This window comes from Myotis nattereri, assembly GCF_964212035.1.
Source record: "Myotis nattereri genome assembly, chromosome: 15".
Taxonomy (NCBI): domain Eukaryota; kingdom Metazoa; phylum Chordata; class Mammalia; order Chiroptera; family Vespertilionidae; genus Myotis; species Myotis nattereri.
The window spans coordinates 1,865,591-1,884,932 of NC_138090.1; the positions used below are offsets into that span (position 1 = coordinate 1,865,591).

The following is a 19,342-nucleotide window of genomic DNA, read 5'->3' on the forward strand; positions in this document are numbered from 1 at the left end:
ACTCAGGAGGAGGGACAGGGAATCCCAACACATTCGGGAAAGCAGATTAGAGAGCAAGGTAGTGACAGGTGCCTGCAGGAACAGACCTGCACCCACCAACTTTTATCTATTTTCAAAGTAAATCATTTGTAACCTTTGCTACATTCACTATTTCCCCAAACAAATGACTTCCGACTCATACCTCCTAACTAGTGGTTCTGTGTCAACACCACAGTTGGGTGCCACTGAATTCAAAGACAATCCAACCAACTGCTGGCTATCCCTTAGGACACTGATGCCCGTTCCACAGAAACAAATACATTTGTACTTACTTCAAGGAAACCTTCACTCTGGGTTTAAAATAGGGTGCGCTCTGGTCCGCCAAAAAGACGATTAGATCATTTCCTAAAAGAAGCGAACACAGGGTGTTAGAATAAGGTTCCCTGGTCAGACTTCCAATCAGTGTTTACAGGAACCTTCAGGGCACTTTTCTCAACAAGAAAACTTTTGTTTGGCTCCAGTTCACCTTCCCTTTCGAGGTCAGTCCCTGAGTCTGATGGGATGGAGATCCCAAGCGGTACATCACCAATCCCAGGCCCAAAGGAAGGATGGACATGGGAAACGTAGCCGGGAAGGACTTCTGCCAGAAGTCGGACTGGTCGCTTTAAATAACGTGCCTCATAACTAATATATATATATACACACATACACTAGAGGCCCATTGCAGGAATTCCTGCAAGAATAGGGCTTCCTCCGGCTGTCTCGCTCCCTCCCGCCTCTGCTGCCTTGGCTCCCTCCCTTCTCCGCCACTTCGCTCCCTTCTATGCTGTCTTCAGTCTTCCCTCCACACCTGCATATGCAAATTAACCACCATCTTTGTTGGGTTGATTTGCATACTCGAGCTGATTGGCTGGTGGGTGTATGGAGGGATGGTCAATTTGCATGTTTCTCTTTTATTGGTGTAGATATATATGTGTGTGTGTGTGTGTATATATATATGTATATATATATATACATATATATATGACTGTGCCCAGTTTGGGTGGAGTAGCTACAGGTGTGGGAGTAGCACCCTTTCTGCAACATGTGGGGTCCTACAAAGGCAGGGAAAGTATCCGGGTCCACAGGAGGTCCCAGGCCTGGCAAGGGCCCCAAGAAATCTGGGCCGGGGTCCCGTCTGTCAGGCTTGGTGTAAGCCCTTCACTCCTGTCTTCCTGACCTTGACCTTAAACAGTACCTGGTTCTGTGGGTCCTGGAGAATGCCCTGGCCCTGTAAGGCCCATGGTCAGCATCAAGATTTACAAAAAGGTTTGCCCAGTGATGGTGAGAGCAAGGAACTCCCAAGAACCCCGGGTTGGCAAAGCAAGCAGTGATATGGCAGACTAGGAGAGTGACCCCAGCAAGGATGGGGCAGCCGCACACAGCAGGCCCGATGGCTCGGGAGGGGGGCATGGAGAGCGGCAACAGCAGTGGTTCTCAACCTGTGGGTTGCCACCCCTTTGGTGGTCAAACGACCCTTTCACAGGGGTCGCCTAAGACCATCCTGCATATCAGATATTTACATTGCGATTCATCACAGTAACAACATTACAGTTATGAAGTAGCAGCGAAAATAATTTTATGGTTGGGTCACAACATGAGGAACTGTATTTAAAGGGCCAGAAGGTTGAGAACCACTGGGCTACAGCGTTTGGACAGGTTCAAGCCTCGGACTAACTAACGCAAGGGCACCACTGATCCTCTCGGGCTTTGCCACGTGCAAGTCCCAGCACAATTGTAGCTAAAGGCTGTGGCTGTAAGCTTGACCTTACGGTCTGAACCTGTGGGCCCATGTGGCTGAGTGATATGGGCTGGGGGGGTGCGGCAAGGAAACAAAGCTTGACCAGGTGCATGTAATTGAGCAGATTCCAAGCCCGGGAGAACACGGTAAACATCTTGACCACGCCCTGGCGGAATCTGGCTATAAAATACAGACGCGGCTTGCAGGCCGTGGGGCCGTCTCTCTAATCAGAGGGCAGCGTCCCACCCAGCCCCGGCTTTATCCTCTTGTCTAACCCTTCACCGCCCGCCTCCCCCAGGCTCACCCCTGGCCGAGCTGGCCCTGCACAGGGGGGTGAAGTGGCAGGTGGACACCCCCTCCCCTCGCTTCCATGCGAAATGCTCCTGAGAGTTGTGGCGAGTTTAGGGGCTGGGAGGGCCCCCGTAGCTCCCGAGAAAGGGGGGGGGCGGGGAGAAGCCCCCTGGGAAGAGATGTCAGGATGCACCTTCCCGGCTCCCAGGGCAGGAAGCGAGAGGAAGAAAAGCAGGAAGGGACGGGGCCGCGGGAGGAGCGCAGGTACAGCGTCCTGGGGACCAGGAAGGACTCGGAAGGCAGGGGATCCCACGGGGGCAGGCGGGTGCGTGGGCCTGTCGGGGGGAAACTGGGGTGTTTGCTGGGCTGCGGGTTAGATCACACTGAGGGGAACCCCGCCAGGACCTGGGGGGGGGGGAGATGGGGGGACGGGCAAGCTGTCAGGGGAGCTGGGGTGACGGGAGGGTCCGGGCTGGGGGATAGGGCCCGGGAGATGCAGGGGGCCAGCCCTCGGGCAAGGGGAGAGGGGGACCCCGGGAGGACAAGGGGCGCGGCCGAGCACTGACTTTCTCGCAGCACGAAGAGGTCCGTCTGCTTGTCGGAGTTGAGGTCTCCGAAGGCCGCCACGGCGCCCCAGGCCTCGGCCCCGAAGAGCTCGGCCGTGACGTTGTGCAGCGCCCCCGCCGGGGCCGGCCCGACCCCCAGCCGCGCGAGCGCACCAAGCAGCGGCGCCAGCAGCGCCCAGAGCCCCGGCAGCCGGCCCGCCGCCGCCATGGCCGCCCTCGGCCCCGCCCGCCCGCCGCCGCCGCCGCCGCCGCGCTTGACGGCAGCCGTAAAGCACCGCGCCGCCGCCCCGGCCGAAGCGCTCGGCCGCCCGCCCGGCCCCGCCGCCGGCCCCTGCCCGTCGCCCTCGCCCCGCCGCCGGCCCTCCGACGGTCGCGAGGCCGGGGCGCTGAGCGGGGTCCGCCCGCGCGCTCACTTCCGGCCGGCGTTTTCGCGACAGTGTCGCGCGCGGGGGCGGGGCCTGCCGGCGAGTTGACAGGCGGCTCGGGGGTGGCGGCCCAGACGGCGGCCCCGGCGCGATGGCGGGGGCGGCGGGGCTGATGGCCGAAGTGAGCCGGACGGTCCTGGAGCAGAGAGCCCGGGCCAAGCGCTCAGGTTTGCGGGCCGGGGCGCCCCCTCCCCCAGGCGCCTGGGGCGGGGGGCGGCGGGGTCCCGGCGCGAAGCTTTGCCCGCCTGGGGCCCCTCAGACAGCAGTCGGCGGCCTTCCGCCCGAGGTCTCCCCGCTGGAAATGAGGGGGTGCTCTAACATCACCCCGTATGTGCCCCCAAAAGTAGGGGGTGACACCGACTTCGCTCCAGGCTCCCTCCTTAGAAACCAGGCGGGACCAGGTTCCTGCGAAGGGGAGTCCTTATGGGGGGGTCCCTCCCCGAGGCCGGGTGGCTGCACCCCCTCTCCCGCTGCCACGTGACTAGAATCCGCTCGCCGCCTCCTCTCATCTCTGCTTCCCGCCTTATCTCATACCTGCCGGCTGCCTGATCTCATATCCCTTTTGCGTTCCTCCCCGAATCCTCAGCCCCAGCCTGTTATCTTCGCGGCAAAAATGTTGGGGGACAGGGCCCAGGCCACGAAGGGGGTTCCGGGGAGCACAGTTCGGGCTCGGAAGGAAGCGGGTGCCTTCCCCAGGCGAGGGGCCCCAGGGGTGCTCGCCCCGTGGCCGAGCCGGCAGCCCCAAAAGTTCAAGTGTCCCGAGCTGACTCCTTCAAATTGCACCGTCAGCGCCCTGCCGCTGGCACCTGTGGCTGCGGCTCCTGGGGAGCCAGGGCTGAGCCGCCCGGAGGGGAGGGGGAGCCTGTGAGCAGGACTGAGCGCCCCCCACCCCCCACCTTCCCTTTGGAAGGACCCCTGTTACTATAGGTCAGAGGTGGGAGATGCTCATGTCCGCGTTGCTAATGGCCGAGCAAAGGCAAACGAACTCTGCAGCTTGCATTGGTGCACGGATGTTAAGAACTCTTTCCCCTCAGCTCATGTTACCGTTAGGCCGAGTTCTTGCCGCCTATGAAGTTCTTATCGTCTCTAGTGCGTTCTGCCTCTTTTTTTTTTTTTTTAAAGAAATGATCTGATTTCATAAATCCCACACAGGAGACGTGTGGCCAGCCTTTGTTGCTAATTTCATTCTGTTTTTTTTAAAGCCTCACCAAAAGCTCCATACTTATTAGGACGAGACCAAAACAACCCAGGAAGCAGGAGAGGGGGTCTCCGAAGGCCATTTGAGCCCAGACAGTACCTGGGAAGAGTCACGTGTGCTCTTGTTTCACCCTTTTTCTTAAAGTCTTTGTGGCCGTGGCCGTGTCAGCGTGTGCACTTGGCCACTGACAGCGTAGGGATCGGGTTCTGAAGAGTGTTGTTGGGTGGCTGCTATCTGGTCACAGAGAGCAACCGAGGGTTGTTTTTTTTTGCAGGGAGCTGAGCTCTGCCCTCAACATGTTTTAAAAGCATTTCTCTCTTCCTTTAATAAGCATGGAGGGTTTCTTTTCTCCCCGTCTTTATTTCCTCTGAAGTGCATGTCGTAACAGTAAGCTCTGAAGACCTGCCTCCTCCTTCTTAGCCGAGAGGAGAATCCCAGGTCTAGGTAACCGCTGTTGAATGCAGCCGCTTCCGTCCGTTCCATGTGCCCGGCAGCTCGGCGCCCGGTCCACGTGTCGCCTGCGCTTTGGCTTGCCCCGCGGTAGCCGAGGAGATACCATTCGAGGTCCTCGCTCCCAGGTCGTTGGGATTCCAGCGTCTTCTGCTAACTCCCAAGTAGCATGAGACGCTGAGGCTGCTCGAGTGCATCATTGACGCCCCGTGTCATTAAAAACAACCCGCCCGATGGCTGTTGCTCTTAGAAGAATGTAGGAACTGAGCTTGGTCTGAAACTTGGACTGACCTGGCTCCGATGGAGGGGCCGCTGCAGAGTTCTGAGCATTGTTACATAGCCGCCCAGTCACCCGCGGCCCCTGGGAGGGTGCCCCAGGAGCTGATGCGTGATAAGTGGGTATTCCGTATTCCTGCCAATCCACACGGGCCACCGGAAGTTAACCAGAGCAAAGCAAAATTCCAGATCATAAAAAGAAAAAATGATCACGAACCTTGATTGGTTGCCTGCGTTGCACACGGCATCACGTGTTAATACCTGCTCACACTGCTTTCAATGAACCTAACCTTGATTGCTTCTAACCTCCACTAAACAGTTGTGAACGCTGCCGTAGTGTAGCCTGTGGCGCTTATGGTCAGAGGCAACCATTTGACATGGCCAGCCCGCCCGACGCGGTCGCCTCGTCTCCCCGAGCCTTCTTAAGGTCTGGTAAGTGTGGAGACCCCCCCCACCCCGGGGGGTCGTTTTACTTACCTTTGTTTCTGAAGTTTGCTGTCGCTATCGCCAGAGGATAGCGTTTGGATCGTGGGCCCCCTGGCGGGCCCGGGCCTGCACACCGTGGTCCTGTGCCCGTCGGCGCGCTGCTGTGGGCACCGTAGGTTGAATGTGGCCCGGCCTGGGGTGGTCGCGCGGCGTGAGAAGTGACGGTGGAGCCGCAGTTGTCAAACGGGCACATGAAAAGCTTCGTAAATGGTTTTTGGCGTCTTGCGTCATGGAAGTAACCTTGCAGACTTGGGAATTTTCGGTCAGCCTCCTGATTATATTCTCGTCAGCAGCTCGCTGTGCAGTAGGTGTTTTTACACATTTTTACAGCTGGGAAGGGAAGCTCACTTGGTGAAGAGATGAAGCAACTCGCCCAGGTCCTGAGACTTAGGGTTCAAAGCCACGCGGTGCGCTTGGTAGACGGGCTGGGGGAGATGTGCGCACAGGGGCTTGTAGGCGGCTGTATTGGTATGACCCCTTGCCAGCTGGACAAAGGCTGTGGAGCTGCTCCTCCCGGGGGCCCGGGTGTTGAAACCGGTTGGAGGAGGTCCATGCATCCAGGAAGGACCAGCTACGGGTTCCCGTTTGGAACCCGGGCCTTCGGATGCGGCCAGTTAAGTGGCCTTGGCGCGGAAGCGAAGGCTAGAGTCACCTTGGCCACTTGGGAGAAGCCTGTGGCAAGAGGCTGCTTTGTCCCTGAGGTGCCTTAAGCAGTGTCTCCAAGCCTCACCCGGCTGGTGTGGCTCGAGTTGAGCGTCAACCTATGAACCAGGAGGTCACGGTTTGGTTCCCCGTTGGGGCACAGGCCCGGGTTTCGGGCTTGATCCCCAGAGTGGGGCGTGCAGGAGGCAGATGACTCATGATTCTCTCTCATCATTGATGTTTCTAGCTCTCTCCCTCTCCCTTCCTCTCCGAAATAAACTATATATAAAAAGAATGTCTAATCCTCAGGGCCCATTAACAGGTGAATGTGAGCTGAGCCAGCCAAAAGGTGACAGTGAAAACGTTCTGTTTTCTCCATAGCCGTTTATTTCCATTTATATTTCAAATCCTGTTTTGGCACGATGGAAGAGAAAAACCTTGGAAAAAAATAAGAAATAGCTCAGGAAAGACTCAGTCCAGGGAGATAAAAAAAGCTTCTACATTAAGGAGTGAAAACAATTCTTGTCTTCAGTGCTCATCAGCTGAATGGCAACAGCATACGCAGCCTTGCCAATGTTCGACTTCTGATTTAGTCTCTGAACTGAGAGACCAGGGGCTATCTATCTATCTTTGGACTGTGTTTTCTTTCGTTCAAGCACCAGGCTGTTCCCACTTTGGCAGGCCCGGTAGGAGCCGGGAGTTTGCAGGGGCTGGCAGTTATGGGGAAATAGAATGCTGATGGTGAGAGAGGCTTTCCTGTGCCGGCAGTCCTGCACATTTCAACACCTCCGAGCGGCTTTGACATTGCACAGCGTTTGAAGGCACGCACAGGAGGCGTTCCCAGCACCGCGGCGTTACACTGAAATAGAATGCGGCCAGAAGCAAAACAGAAAAAGACCCACGTCACTGCCGTTAGCCATTTTACAGACGATTCCTTATACTTGACTTGCAATGTGTATACTTTTTGGAGGTGCCTCTACCCAAAGCGTAGTGATGACTCTGAAGAAATACTGTAAACACACAGAGGGGCTTGCACGTACAGGTTATGGGCTCATGTGGAAATTCTGCGTTTCTGTTGGAAATGATTGCTAGTTCCTTGGAGGTCGTCATTGTAGGCGCATGTTTTAATCAGTCATTTATCGGTCATTTCAGAGCTCGGGTCCACAGCTGAGCTTTTCCTGGCCCAGATGAAAGCCCGTCTCTTGCTTTTGGAAAATCCCTTTCCAATGTACCTAGGTCGTTTTATGTACTTTAATCCTCTTTATCCCTCCTGGAATGGTCTGCGTTTTGTCCGTTTCTGCTCTTTCTTGAATGTAGTGTGTGTTCTGCATTTCTGTGTGGTGCTTGTGCTGTGCTTGGACTGCTAATGTGTCAGTCTGCGCTGTGGCCGAGTGTAACTCCTCTTGTTCAACAGCTTAACCCAAAGGAAGATCTGAATGCCCAGCTCCTTTCCACCCTTCCCTCCCTTCCTCCCTTCCTTCCCTCCCTTCTTCCTTTCCTCCCTTCCCTCCCTCCCTCCCTCTTTCCCTCCCTCTCTTTCTTCCTTTCTTCTTGTATTAAATTTTAAAACTTTTTTCCGTTACAGTTAATAGACGATGTTATATTAGTTCCAGGTGCACAGTGTTGTGATGAGACGTTACATCTTTGAGACTTGGTTTCCTTGTCTGTAAAAATAATAATACCCCCTGAAGCTATTATTGCGAGGATTAAATTAGATGCTATGTATGCGAAACACTTGCTATTAAGGAGCTGGCCAGGACATTTTAAATATGTTCTTGCCTCTCCTAAAAACACGTGCCTTGTTCAGTATTGCTGGTGTGCATTCCAAAGTGGGAATTACCCACAGCAGACACGAGTGCTTATTTCTGTCCCTTGTTTTGGTGTCTGCCCTCTGAGCAGCCGTTTGACTGAGGAAACGTGTCACGCTGAGCTGCAGGTGGCTCAGAAGGCAGCGTCTAGTGACTGGCCGGCCCCTCCTTGCTCACCACCAGGCATCAGCTCCCCGTCTCCTGCAGGGATGGGGGGGCGGGGGGACTTGGGCGAAGGCCTCTCTGGAAGGGGCGTTTGAGCTGAAGGAGGAAGTGGGAGTCACAGGAGCCCTTAGGGTGGGGGCTCCAGAGAGGACGTTGGGGTGGAGCGAGCGGCACAGGGAGGAGCTCCGGGAGGGCCAAGGGACAGGGCTGACCGTGTGGTGCTGCGGAGGGGGTTGGGGTGGTCACGGGGCTGCACGTGGAAACCTGGGCACCGCGGGGAGAGCCTGGAGGGGGCCCTGCTCAGGCTGCAGACAGGAGGCGGGCCTGCCCCCTGGGCGCCGTCTCAGGCTGCACACTTCCGAGTCCCTTTATTTCACAGGGACTTAGGGTCCTCTCTGAGCAGCTGTGTGTGGTGTTAGGCTGGGCATTGGCAGAGGATTAATCATTTCCATTGGTTTTCTCTCCGCTTTGATGGGAATTTTTTCCTTTCAAACGGAGGCCCTTTTGAGTATGGCTCATCTAAGGCAGTTGATTTCAGACCTTTACGTCATGTTTGTATTGAACATCTTTAAAATGGCCTGCCGGTAACGGGCGTTTCTGTTAAATGTCTTTAAAATAGAGGTATTCAAAATCAGAGCTGTTTCCTTAATGTACGTATTTCCGAGGGGAATTATCTTTGCTTTGTGGGCTCTTCCTGTGAGTTGTTATCGCTGTTTCTATCAGTTCAGAGATCCTTGTTCACATGGAAATACACCGCGACGCTCAACTAATTTGTTATACCCACTTAATCCTGATTCTCAATAGGCTTGTAGCTTCGATAATTATCATTTGTTCAATAACCACCAGGATGAAAAATCCTGGCAGGATGCAAAGTTAATTATTACAATTTAAAGGAATAAAAACCATCTGAGGATTAGATGCGATCCTTGGATTCTCTCCTGCTGCGTCACACGGTACAGTATTGGCGTTTGTACCCACGACCTGCACCGCACGTCAGCCTTTCCTCCGCCTGTTTATTCTACCTTTTCAATACTTCCTGGAGAGTCCTCCTCTCCGCCACCCTGCTGTCACTATCTTTTTAAAAAACACGTTTTTGTTGATTTTGAGAGAGAGGAAGGGAGAGGGGGAGAGAGAGAACCATCCATCAGCTGCCTCCTGCACCCGCCTGACTGGGGATGGAGCCGGCAACCTGGGCACGTGCCCTGACCAGGAATCAGACTGTTGACCTCTCGGTACCTGGGACAGCGCTCAAGCGCTGAGCCACGCCGGCGAGGCTGCTCTCCCTCTTAATTCGAGGCCCGAGGGTGCATGCTGTAACCCACAGAGGACCCCGTGCCTCGGCTGACCTCTTCCCGGCCGCCCTTCACTTTCTGAAGGTTGGGTCACGTGACGCCTTGCCCTCCACCTCCCCAGCGCCTCTCCGTCATCTAAAGGGCGGAGGGCAGACCTGGGCTGGGCCGCGCTGTCCAGCCTCCCCGCGCATGCTCTGTGCGGTGCTGCTGCCTGCCAGCCGCTCCCAGATGCCACCCTGTGTGTGCCCTGGCTCCTGCACCCTGATCCCGGGGCCTCTGTTCAAGGCCTCTCTCTGAGCGCGGGTGCACGCCCCCCATCTTCTGTCCTGCTCCAGCGTCTCTCATGCCACATATTTCCCCAGGAGCCCGTCCCTGCAGCCCCGCTTCCAGTGAATCGCTGCACTGGCTCCCCGCGCTTCCTGCGCTCCGTTAGCTCCCACGCCGCATCGCTGTTAGATACGCACAGATCCGTTCCCTTCGGGGCGACGAACCTCTTCAGGTCCGAGACGAGACGGGCTGGGTGGTAGTTCTGAACCAGTAGCCCCAGATACGGGGCCTGGTGCTGGGGACTTCAGGTTGAATGAACTAATGAGTCACGCCAGGAAGAATCAGTGCAGTCTGAGTACCCAGGGAACTTTCCAGAACTCCGTGTTGCCTAATCATTTCACCTTTTTATTGGGCAGAGGATCGTGTGGGCCCCACGTGGGAAGTGATGTAGCCGTGATGGTAGCCAGGCCTGACTGTTTTCAAAGCCCATGTTCTTTCCAAAGCCTGGGTGTCAGGGGCTCTCCCTGTCCAGGAGGTCTCTACACGCTGGGGCCGAGGGCGGGGCGTGGAGAGCAGGCTTCAGACCCGGGGTTAATCTCACTCACCGAGAAGTGAAGGTCGGCTTGGAAACGGATTGACCTGGGTCCCTCACATGCTGGGTCTGTTAATGGCTCCATCGTGGGCGGGTCTTCACAGAAGGCAGTGGCCGCACAGGACCGCCGCAGCCTTGGAGGGGTGGCCAGTGTGGGTGTGCGTGGGCCCTGGCCCGCCTGGCCAGCCGTCTGCACGCGGCTGCGTGTGGGTGAGAAGGACTAGCTCCCATTTGTTCCCTACAAAGGCCGCGCTGGAGACTGTGCACGCGTCTCCTTAGTCTGTTCTGGTTATGGATGTTTTTACTCCTACAGCCGTCGGACTTGACTAATTCATAGTTTATTGTAATTTTTTTTTTACCATTCAAGACTTCGTCATGCCTACTGTACAAAGTGTTATGGGGCAGTTTTTGATTAGCAGTAATAGCACTCCCATTAAACGCACTGCTGAACTTTGCCAAGACAGGAAGTACCGACCAGGTTCCGTCCCAGTATAAATGACAGATGGGAACGGTGTGGTTCCGTTTCAGAATGCTGAGCGGCTGGACGGGCGATTTCCGTGGGACTCGTGTAGAAGGACGCGTACACAGCGGAGGCCTCGTGTCACATGCTTTATGACTATAATGGCAGACGACATAACACAGTGAGGGAGTCTTGTGAAGATTGGGAATGGTGTGGAGTGAAGTTCTTTCCCCTCCATGTAACTCGATCAGTGCTGAGCTAAGGCTCTGTCTGTCCTGTAGCTCAGGAGTTCGGAAGGTGAGCGTTTCCGTGGCGGTGTAAGGCTGAAGCATGACTCCGGGCTTCTCCTGAGAAGTCTGATGTGTTCAGATGAGCTCTGTCCTTTAGAAAGTGACCCCGTCTAAGGCCCTCTGCATTTATTCTCGGGATCAAGTCATTGTAAAATCCTGTCCTTTTATGGTTTCGTTCAGATCCTCCTCTGTGAGGAGTGGAAGAGCAGAGGGAAGGAACCATAGAGAAGAACAGAACAAGTTTAATTACTTTATGGCCACAGCCTGGGTCACTGAGGGGTGGGTCATGTGTAACTTCACGCTGTGTAATCGTCATCGCTGCCTCTGCTCAGCTTTCGGCAGCTCTCAGGCCTCGGAGGGTGTCAGCCCGTTTGCTCTCTAAGTGCCTCCTGAGAGCTCACTGCGTGCCAGGCGCGCTGGCATTGGGCCGTCGCAGGAGGGCACCGCCACGGCTGAGGGAAGTGGAGGGCCTGTGCCACTTCTGAGCATTTTTTATAAAGAAGAGTTCCAGACAGTTCTGAGAGAGATGGGAGCTGTCGGGCTGCAGCTCTGACCTCCCAGACATCGTGCCGTGGCGAGGCGCCCGACGGCCTGCACATGGGAAAGGGAACTCGGTCGCGGACTGCGTGCTTGGCATTCACAAGGGCCCCGGGAAGCGCCTGCCAGCTCCCATGTCCTTAAGCAGGTTTATAGGCTGCGCCTCTCTGAAGGTCACAGGGGGGGCTTAATGCGTTTTTATTAGAAATAAAATGGACCGTGGAGTGGCCTTTTCACATCTCATTTGGGTAGTTGAACCGGCAAATTTTACTGTGTTTTTATAAAGTTGTGTTGTTTCCTGTTTGCCGTTTCCCATTTGAAACGCGTTTCTTACCCAACCTGCCATGGAGAGAGACAGGCTTAAAAAGTTGGGTTGGGGGGTGAGGGCATGAGTGGGGGGGGGCGGGAGAGCAATGGGGGGATAAGGACACATGTAATACCTTAATCGATAAAGAAAACAATATAAAAGCAGTCGGGGTTGGGATGAGCTGTGATGATAAACGGGCGCACTGAGTAAAGGCGCACGTGTACGGGCAGCCGGCCTGTGATTCCGGAGCAGCCGCTGCCTAAGGCAGGAAGGGGACGGAGCACCAAGGGCTCTCGCTCTTCTCCGCCGACGTCTGCGGAGGCCTCGCGTGTCGGGATCGGAGCCCTGGGTGCAGGCAGCCTCCAGGCAGTAACCCGCTTGCGCCCCAGTGCGATGCCAACCTCAGCTTTGCCAGGAGGACGAGTGGGACAGGGCGTATAAAGTGTCTCGCGCAGTATTGGGAGGAGGCAGTCAGAATTTCCCTTCCTGGGGTGAGAAGGCTGTGCAGGTAGCCAGTGGACACCCTCTCACGTAAGCTTGAGACCATCAGAAATACGTAGAGTAAAGGCCACCGTCCTGTCCCTGGTGGCGATCCTTTCCACCAGTTTGGTGTGTGCCCCGACTTTGTAAAGTACTTTGTTTATCTGCATGTTCATCTTCGTTTGTAAAACCACACATGTAGTCATCTTGGCTGAGTTTGCAACACATAGTATACTATATGCCTTGTTCCCTGACATTACTTTTCACACTGTATTTTTTTGGTCTTTCCTGGTATTACAAACAGGTCTGCTTCATCCCTTTACTGTGTTAAGGTATTTCATTGAATGGAGGTGTCACCATTTATTCGTCCCCCACCGCCCCCCGGGGGCACATCTATCCCTTAGTGTTTCAGTTCCTGTGCATGGACCAACTGGACAGTAAAGGAAATCACGGTTTACACTTTGTGTCTTTGCTTTGCAAGGAGAGTTTGGCGTCTGGAAGGTGCTCCGTGTGCTGAGTCATGCACAGGGTATTCAGATCTCTTAACTGGAACAGTGACCGTGTCGCCAGGAGATCCCTTCTTCAACTTGTCTGACTGTGGGAGTCTGATGGGTGGCCCTTGACTGTCGACTCCGAGGGCGTGGGAGGGTCGCAGACAGGGCGGCCTGTGAGGATGCTGCTGTCACCTGATCATCAGCGTTTCCTAAAACACGTTTTGTCAGCGTCTCTCCTTCATTTCCTTCCTTCCTACCGAACGTTTACTGCTGTCTGCTGTGTACTAGATCCGGCCCCTGTCACAAGGCACTTTCCAGGGTGGATCACACATGGAAGAAATAGTGAGAATGACATGTTCTGTGATAAGGGAGAGCTGTCTTAATTGTTCACACAGCGCTGCCAGCTGCGGAGGGCAGGGACCCCTGGCACGTGGACCACCCAGTTTGATTCAGTAAAGATTTGCTGAGAGCTTCCTCACGCCAGCGTTAGAGACACAGGCCGAGAACACACCGGAGTCACTTGACCCTTCGCTGGTAGTGTCCTTCTAGCTTTAATCGGTGCAGGAGTAAAGGGAATTGTACGATGAGGACATTATCATCTAAAGGCAATGGTGCGATTTCAGTTTCAAAGTTGCTGGAAAATATATTGTGTCATATATAGATGATGTGTAGGATAAACATATAGATTCTGTACTCTGGGGACCCTTGCAATCTTAGCAGCTGAAAAATTGATGTTCTAATCTATACTAATAAATGGATAATTTGCTAATTAGACTGGATATCTTCCGACATCCTTCTGGACAAAGCCACGGTGGTGGGGGCTGAGGCAGAGGCTGTTAGGGGCCATCAGGCCAGCAGGGGAGGGGGAGTTAGGGGCGATCAGGTTGGCAGGGGAGCAGTTAAGGGGCATCAGGCCAGCAGGCAGAGGTGGTTAGGGGCCATGGGTCAGGCAGGCAGGCGAGCGGTTAGGAGCCAGCAGTCTCGGATTGCAAGAGGGTGTAGGCCGGGCTGAGGGACACCACCCCCCACCCCCGTGCACAAATTTCGTGCACTGGGCCTCTAGTATCCTGATAAACCAGAAGTGTGGTTTGCCTGCGTTTTGTGTGTTCATAGATAGGGCCATCTCTTCGCTGTCCCGTGCCTACTGGTCTGCACCTGCCTGCCCTCCCACCTTGTCCACGTGCATATGTGAGTGGGGGCAGGGAGCCTGCAAGCTCTCGGAGCTGTGCGCCGTGCCCCTCCCCAGGGCAGGCTCTGCGCACTCCTGTGAGCTCGCTGTGCAGCACGACGGCCCAGGGTCCTGGTCGTTCTCTGCTGCCTTGCACACGCCCTGTTGCTCTCTCAGCCTCCGCCCCTCACAGCCTGCACAGCTGTGGGCTCAGGCTTCTTAGACTCGTTCCCGGAAGTCACAGCCCTGAGCCCGGCCTCTGTCTGCGCAACTGGCTGCTCACCGTTAGCGAAGGCAGGAGACCCTAAACGTGCACCCTCTGACCTTCAGCGCGGCCCCTGTCTGAGAGGATTGTTTGTAAACTGCAGATGGGGACACTGGCTGCTTCTCCCCTCAGGCTAAGATTCTACTTTCATGAATTTTATGTATTTTTCTGCTAGAACCCAAGACCCATAGGAAGATGGAAGTGCTTTATGTTTCAACGTTGCGCCACTACGCAGTACTGAGGGCTCCCTGAGATCCTGTATGCAGATCAGGGCGTGCTGCCCCAGGCATGGAGATGTTGAGACCTTCATGCAGCCACACAAAAGCTGCCTGTGGTTGAAGCCATTGGTAAACATCACATGTCCATGGGCGGTTTGAGATCTTACATAACATTGTTCCATCTGAGGAAATGCATGTAGGCCAAACGCTCCGTTATCAGACACTACTGTGTTAATGCTGTTTTGGAAATGAAATTGCAGTTATCTCAAGAGGAAATGGTCTATTTGAATCCCATAATTTTGGATGCTTTCTGCTTAGAATTTAGGATAAATGGATCTTTCTATTCAATATTTTGTAACCTAAAAAAAAGGAGGGGCCAATTGGATCTTTTAAAAATGTACGGACTTGACCTCTTACTTTAAGATGAGTTAGGAACCTAATTCCCAGTGCATCAGATACCTCCATGGGAAGAGCTGTTTTCTTACAGAATAAAAATGGAGCAGGAAATTGGGGTGGCTGTCTGTGTAACCGAGGGGTTACACACACAAACCAGGCAGATCACAGATTTGTCCTTGTGCTGGGCGGCAGGCCGACGCGCGCTCCCTGGGTCGGAGGTGGACTCGTGACCCTGAGTTGGTGGTTTCTGGGCGCTTTCCACAGGAACTGGGGGGTTCCTTAGCCCATGGCTGAGGGTTCCCATGCTTTCCTGTCATTCAGCCGCTGAGAGTGGGTGCTGGTCAGGTGAACGATTGAGTGGCAAATGGTCCTGGTCACGGTGAGCTCTGCGCCGTGCCGAGCGCCCCGCTCGCGCGCTGGAGAGTCCCCTGGCTGACGTGCAGTGGTCTCCCTTCGAGTCCAGGCCGCCCCGGGGGACCGGCCGTCAGAGCTCCTGCCTGCGCCGAGTGGTGGTGGGTGATGCCGGGGAGCATGTGGGCGCCCTGTTCTCCGGGGCGCTGTGGGTGAGCGGCTGGCAGAGGCCGCCTGGTGCGGCTTGAGCATTGGACGCAGCGCGGACCTCAGGGGAAGGGAAGCTGATGGGCCAGTGCGGGCACCTGAGCAGGAGAGCTGTTGGAGTGGCTGGTGGCTGCGGGGTGAGGGGGGATCTCCCCACAGTCAGGCCCTCGGACCTGCTACAGGGGAGCTGTCTTCTCTCCCTTCTCCACCCAAAACGCGAACCGTAGTGAGATGCGATCGCTCGCCCGTAAGCGTGAACGCTGCTCGCAGCTTCCTCGGCGGCCGCGGCCTCCTGGGGGCGGGGTGAGAGCACGGAGGCTGACAGGCCCCTTCCCCGCAGGCTCCGTGTACGAACCTCTGAAGAGCATCCACCTTCTGCGGCCCGACCACGAAAGCCTGTGGGAGAAGCTGGACCGTCACTACAGGACCGGTGAGCGGCGGGGTGCGCCCCGGGCGGCGCTGGCTCCGCTTGCCCCTCCGTTATGCGCTGGCATCAGCCTCATGCCCTCACTGGGCTGTGGGCTGGGGGATGGGGGGGGGGTGCGCTGAGGCCGCGCTGTGCGGGCCGCATGGGGTGCTGGGGCTACAGAAGGAGCCGGCGGTCACATCCGTCCTGGAATAGCTGTAGCGCTCTCACCGGGGTCCCTGGTGCCCTTCAGGCTTCTGGAACATTCCAGAGGCTTTCCTGAGGGCGCTGGCCCGGTTTGTGGACGGGCTCGCTGCTCATTCACTTGGGCCTGGCTCCCGGGCAGCCCTGCACCTCGCATAACCGTCTCCAACTCATCGCGACAGACGTGACCTCGGGTCACGGGCACCCATGTCAGGCCCCTGTCCTGCTGGTGCTTTGTTTTGTGTGTGTGTGTGTGTGTGTGTGTGTGTGTACATGTGTGTATGTGTACATGTGTGTATGTATACATGTGTGTGTGTGTATGTATACGTGTGTGTGTGTGTGTGGGGGAGGTTCCCTCTTTGTCCCTCAGAACTAAGTGGAAATGCCCGTGTTTTGTGTCAGTTTACTTCATGTGCCATATGCTTAGACCGGAAGGGCAGATACTGTAACATTTGATTTATTTGTCTCCCCTACAGTAAGGACTTTTGCTGTTTACCTTAATTCAACTTCCTTTGGTCAGGATCCCGGTCTGTATTTTACGTTGTCCTTTATTTCCTCTGTGGTCATAACTGGCTACAAAGCTTGGCTGCAGTGGCTTAGCGTGGAGCTATTCCCATATCATCAAAGCTTTTACGCTGCAGCTCAGTTTAGAAACAGCAAAACCGTCAGAAGGGGGCGAGGCGGGGCGGCCGGGGGGCGGGGGCTGTGCCGCTCACGCTTCTCCTGCCTCCTTGCAGTCAAGGCCACGGTGCTGCTGTACCAGAGTCCCACCACCGGCCTCTTCCCCACGAAGACCTGCGGCGGGGACCAGCAGGCCAAGGTCCAGGACAGCCTGTACTGCGCCGCGGCCGCCTGGGCCGTGGCCCTCGCGTACAGGTGAGCGGTGCGCGCTGTCCCTCGCGAGGGAGGGCGTGCTCCCAGGACGCCGGGTCAGCTGTCCCTGGCTCTGCTGCGGACTCACGGCACCTTCCCGTCTGCCTAAGGGTTGACACGGGCCTGGTTTTCATGCTTCACGAGTGTAATTCCTCATCTCCGGGCCTGCAGATGAGCTTTAGGTGTTGGCAGGAGGAACTGCCACAGGAAGGAGCTGGGAGGAGATACAAGCACGTGGAGGGATAAGTCAAGGCCACAGGCTCCTGTGCCAGCCCAGCCCCGGCCTCCTGCTCACGGGCTGGAAGGACTGGTATTGCTAAGCTGTCCTGGCACCTGCAGCCGCAAACAGACACGTGCAGCCCTGTTAGAGGACCCGCGGCTGCTTCTCAGAACTGGAGCACGAATTCTAAGATGCATCCAGAACTACAGGAGATCCCAAGTAGCTAAAGAAATCTTGAGGAAGTACAAAGAGGGAGGGATCAGGCTCTCTGATGTCAATACTATAATACAAATCAAAATATAAAATAATAGTCAAAACGGTATGGAACTAGCATGAAACATATATATATATATATATATAGAGAGAGAGAGAGAGAGAGAGAGAGAGAGAGAGAGAGATCGATCGATCAATGGAGTTGTATGGAGGGTTCAGAAATCAAGTGGCCATTGTATAACCTAAAAGGATCGATATTAAAAATTGCCTCTACCCTGTAACAGTGAGTTTTAAAAATATCTTGGTAGATTTTTCCAACATAGAAATATCGCTTAAAATTTGAGCCAATTCCGTGTGGAAAACATTGTCTGCTATTTTTAGAGCAATTGCCTTCCATCCTTAAAAGAAGGAGAAATCGGCACAAGTTTCATCCTGGGATTTTTATATTTCTTTGGCAGCATTTCTGCATCTGTCGGGAAAATGGGGCTTCACTGTTAGAGAATTAGTAGACGTCGCCGGAACATGGGATTAGCCAGATAGTTAAATACGTAATTATCGGCAGCTCAGCTCCCTTCCCAAATCCCTTTCCGATTTCTTCCCTGCGCTATCTCTCCCGCCCAGGCGCATCGACGACGACAAGGGGCGGACGCACGAGCTGGAGCACTCGGCCGTGAAGTGCATGCGCGGGATCCTGTACTGCTACATGCGGCAGGCCGATAAGGTGAGGCGCTGGGGCCTCGGCCCCCCGGAGTGAAGAGCCCACAGCAGCCTCTCCCGAGGGGCAGGCACTCAGAGGGCCACGCACGGCCCCTGCCTGCCCAGCGCGGCCCCGAAGTACCGCCTTCGAAGAAACCCTCGCGGCTGGTGGTCGGGAGTTGCTGTTCAGGCTTCAATCTGTTTGCATTTTGCATCGGGTGTTTGCTTGATAAGGAGTTTCTCGGGAGCCTCAGTATCCACGTTCTACCTGCTATTACAGTACCTGAGAAAACCCTCCTGAAAATGCCCTTTGGGTCCGGCCAGTGTGGCTCAGTGGTTGAGCATCAACCTAGGAACCAAGAGGTCACGGTTCGATTCCCGCTCAGGGCACAGGCCCGGGTTGCAAGCTCGATCCCCAGTGTGGGGAGTGCAGGAGGCAGCTGATCCATGATTCTGTCTCATCATTGGTGTTTCTATCTCTCCCTTCCTCTCTGAAATCAATAAAAATATATTTTAAAAAGAAAACAGCAGACTGTATAGGTCATTGTGGAAATGAAAGGAATAATATACACAATAAAGCTTTGTAAACGGCAAAGCACCATATACATATAATGAGGTATTTCCCTACTTGCCTATATGCCTGTGTCCCGGGTCCTAATATAGTAAGTGTCTGTTAGTGTGTCACGTGTCCCCAAGGCCAGCAGGCGGACGGCTCCTTGCAGAGGTGCACACCAGTGATTACTTGGGCAGTCTTGGGTATGTAGCATTTTGTATGTTTTTATCATGTGGATATTGTATTGTTTTCATTTATGCTTGGAATGGTCAAAAATGGGATGATACATTTTCTTTTTAAGACCTATATCTCAAGTTAAAACTTAAAAAGAAAATCACCTATATTCTGCCGTCAAAATATGGCAACAAGAGCATGTCCCTCGCAGAAGAGGTAGATGTAGTCGCAGGCTGGTGATAGGGACACGTGACACACTGTCATTTGTCTGCCGAGACCCGACTCGGCAGGTCATGAGTGTAAAGGTTTAGGAGTGCATTAAAATATATATATATATATATTTTAAATATATCATTGATTTCAGGGAGAGAGATAGAAACATCAGTGAGGTTTTTCAAGGCCTGGAATGCGGCTGTGTCAGGCTGACATGCTGAGTCGCAGAGCGTGTCATCTATAATTGAAGCGATTACCATGCGCGTTGTTTTTTCCCGCGTGTGTGAAGTGCACAGTTTACCTGACAGTTACTGTTTCCTGAGCGCCTGTCGTCTGTGAATCCATCTTCTCCCCACAGGAGGGAGACCTCCTTGAGAGCAGGTAGATCTCAGTGAGCATC

At 54.8% G+C, this 19,342-nt stretch overlaps 2 protein-coding genes across 4 annotated transcripts in view; one reads left to right on the forward strand and one right to left on the reverse strand.

Annotated features, from left to right (window-relative positions):
* The window catches only part of ITFG1 (integrin alpha FG-GAP repeat containing 1), a 48,166-nt gene extending 45,332 nt beyond the window's left edge, over positions 1–2,834 (reverse strand). For both annotated transcript variants that reach the window (XR_013996867.1, XM_081107435.1), the window contains exons 1-2: positions 2,617–2,834; positions 312–384 (exon numbers count right to left, since the gene is read on the reverse strand). Coding sequence is in view for 1 of the 2 variants with exons in the window: in XM_081107435.1 (XP_080963561.1) it covers positions 312–384; positions 2,617–2,824 (281 nt within the window). In the remaining variant the exon portion in view is untranslated. The remainder of the gene's footprint in view (positions 1–311; positions 385–2,616) is intronic.
* Positions 2,835–3,132: 298 nt separating this feature from the next.
* PHKB (phosphorylase kinase regulatory subunit beta) overlaps positions 3,133–19,342 on the forward strand; it is a gene marked incomplete at its 5' end in the record, with an annotated part of 65,114 nt that continues 48,904 nt past the window's right edge. For both annotated transcript variants that reach the window (XM_081107941.1, XM_081107940.1), the window contains 4 exons: positions 3,133–3,208; positions 15,731–15,820; positions 16,738–16,876; positions 17,928–18,027. In XM_081107941.1, the coding sequence (XP_080964067.1) occupies positions 3,133–3,208; positions 15,731–15,820; positions 16,738–16,876; positions 17,928–18,027 (405 nt within the window). The remainder of the gene's footprint in view (positions 3,209–15,730; positions 15,821–16,737; positions 16,877–17,927; positions 18,028–19,342) is intronic.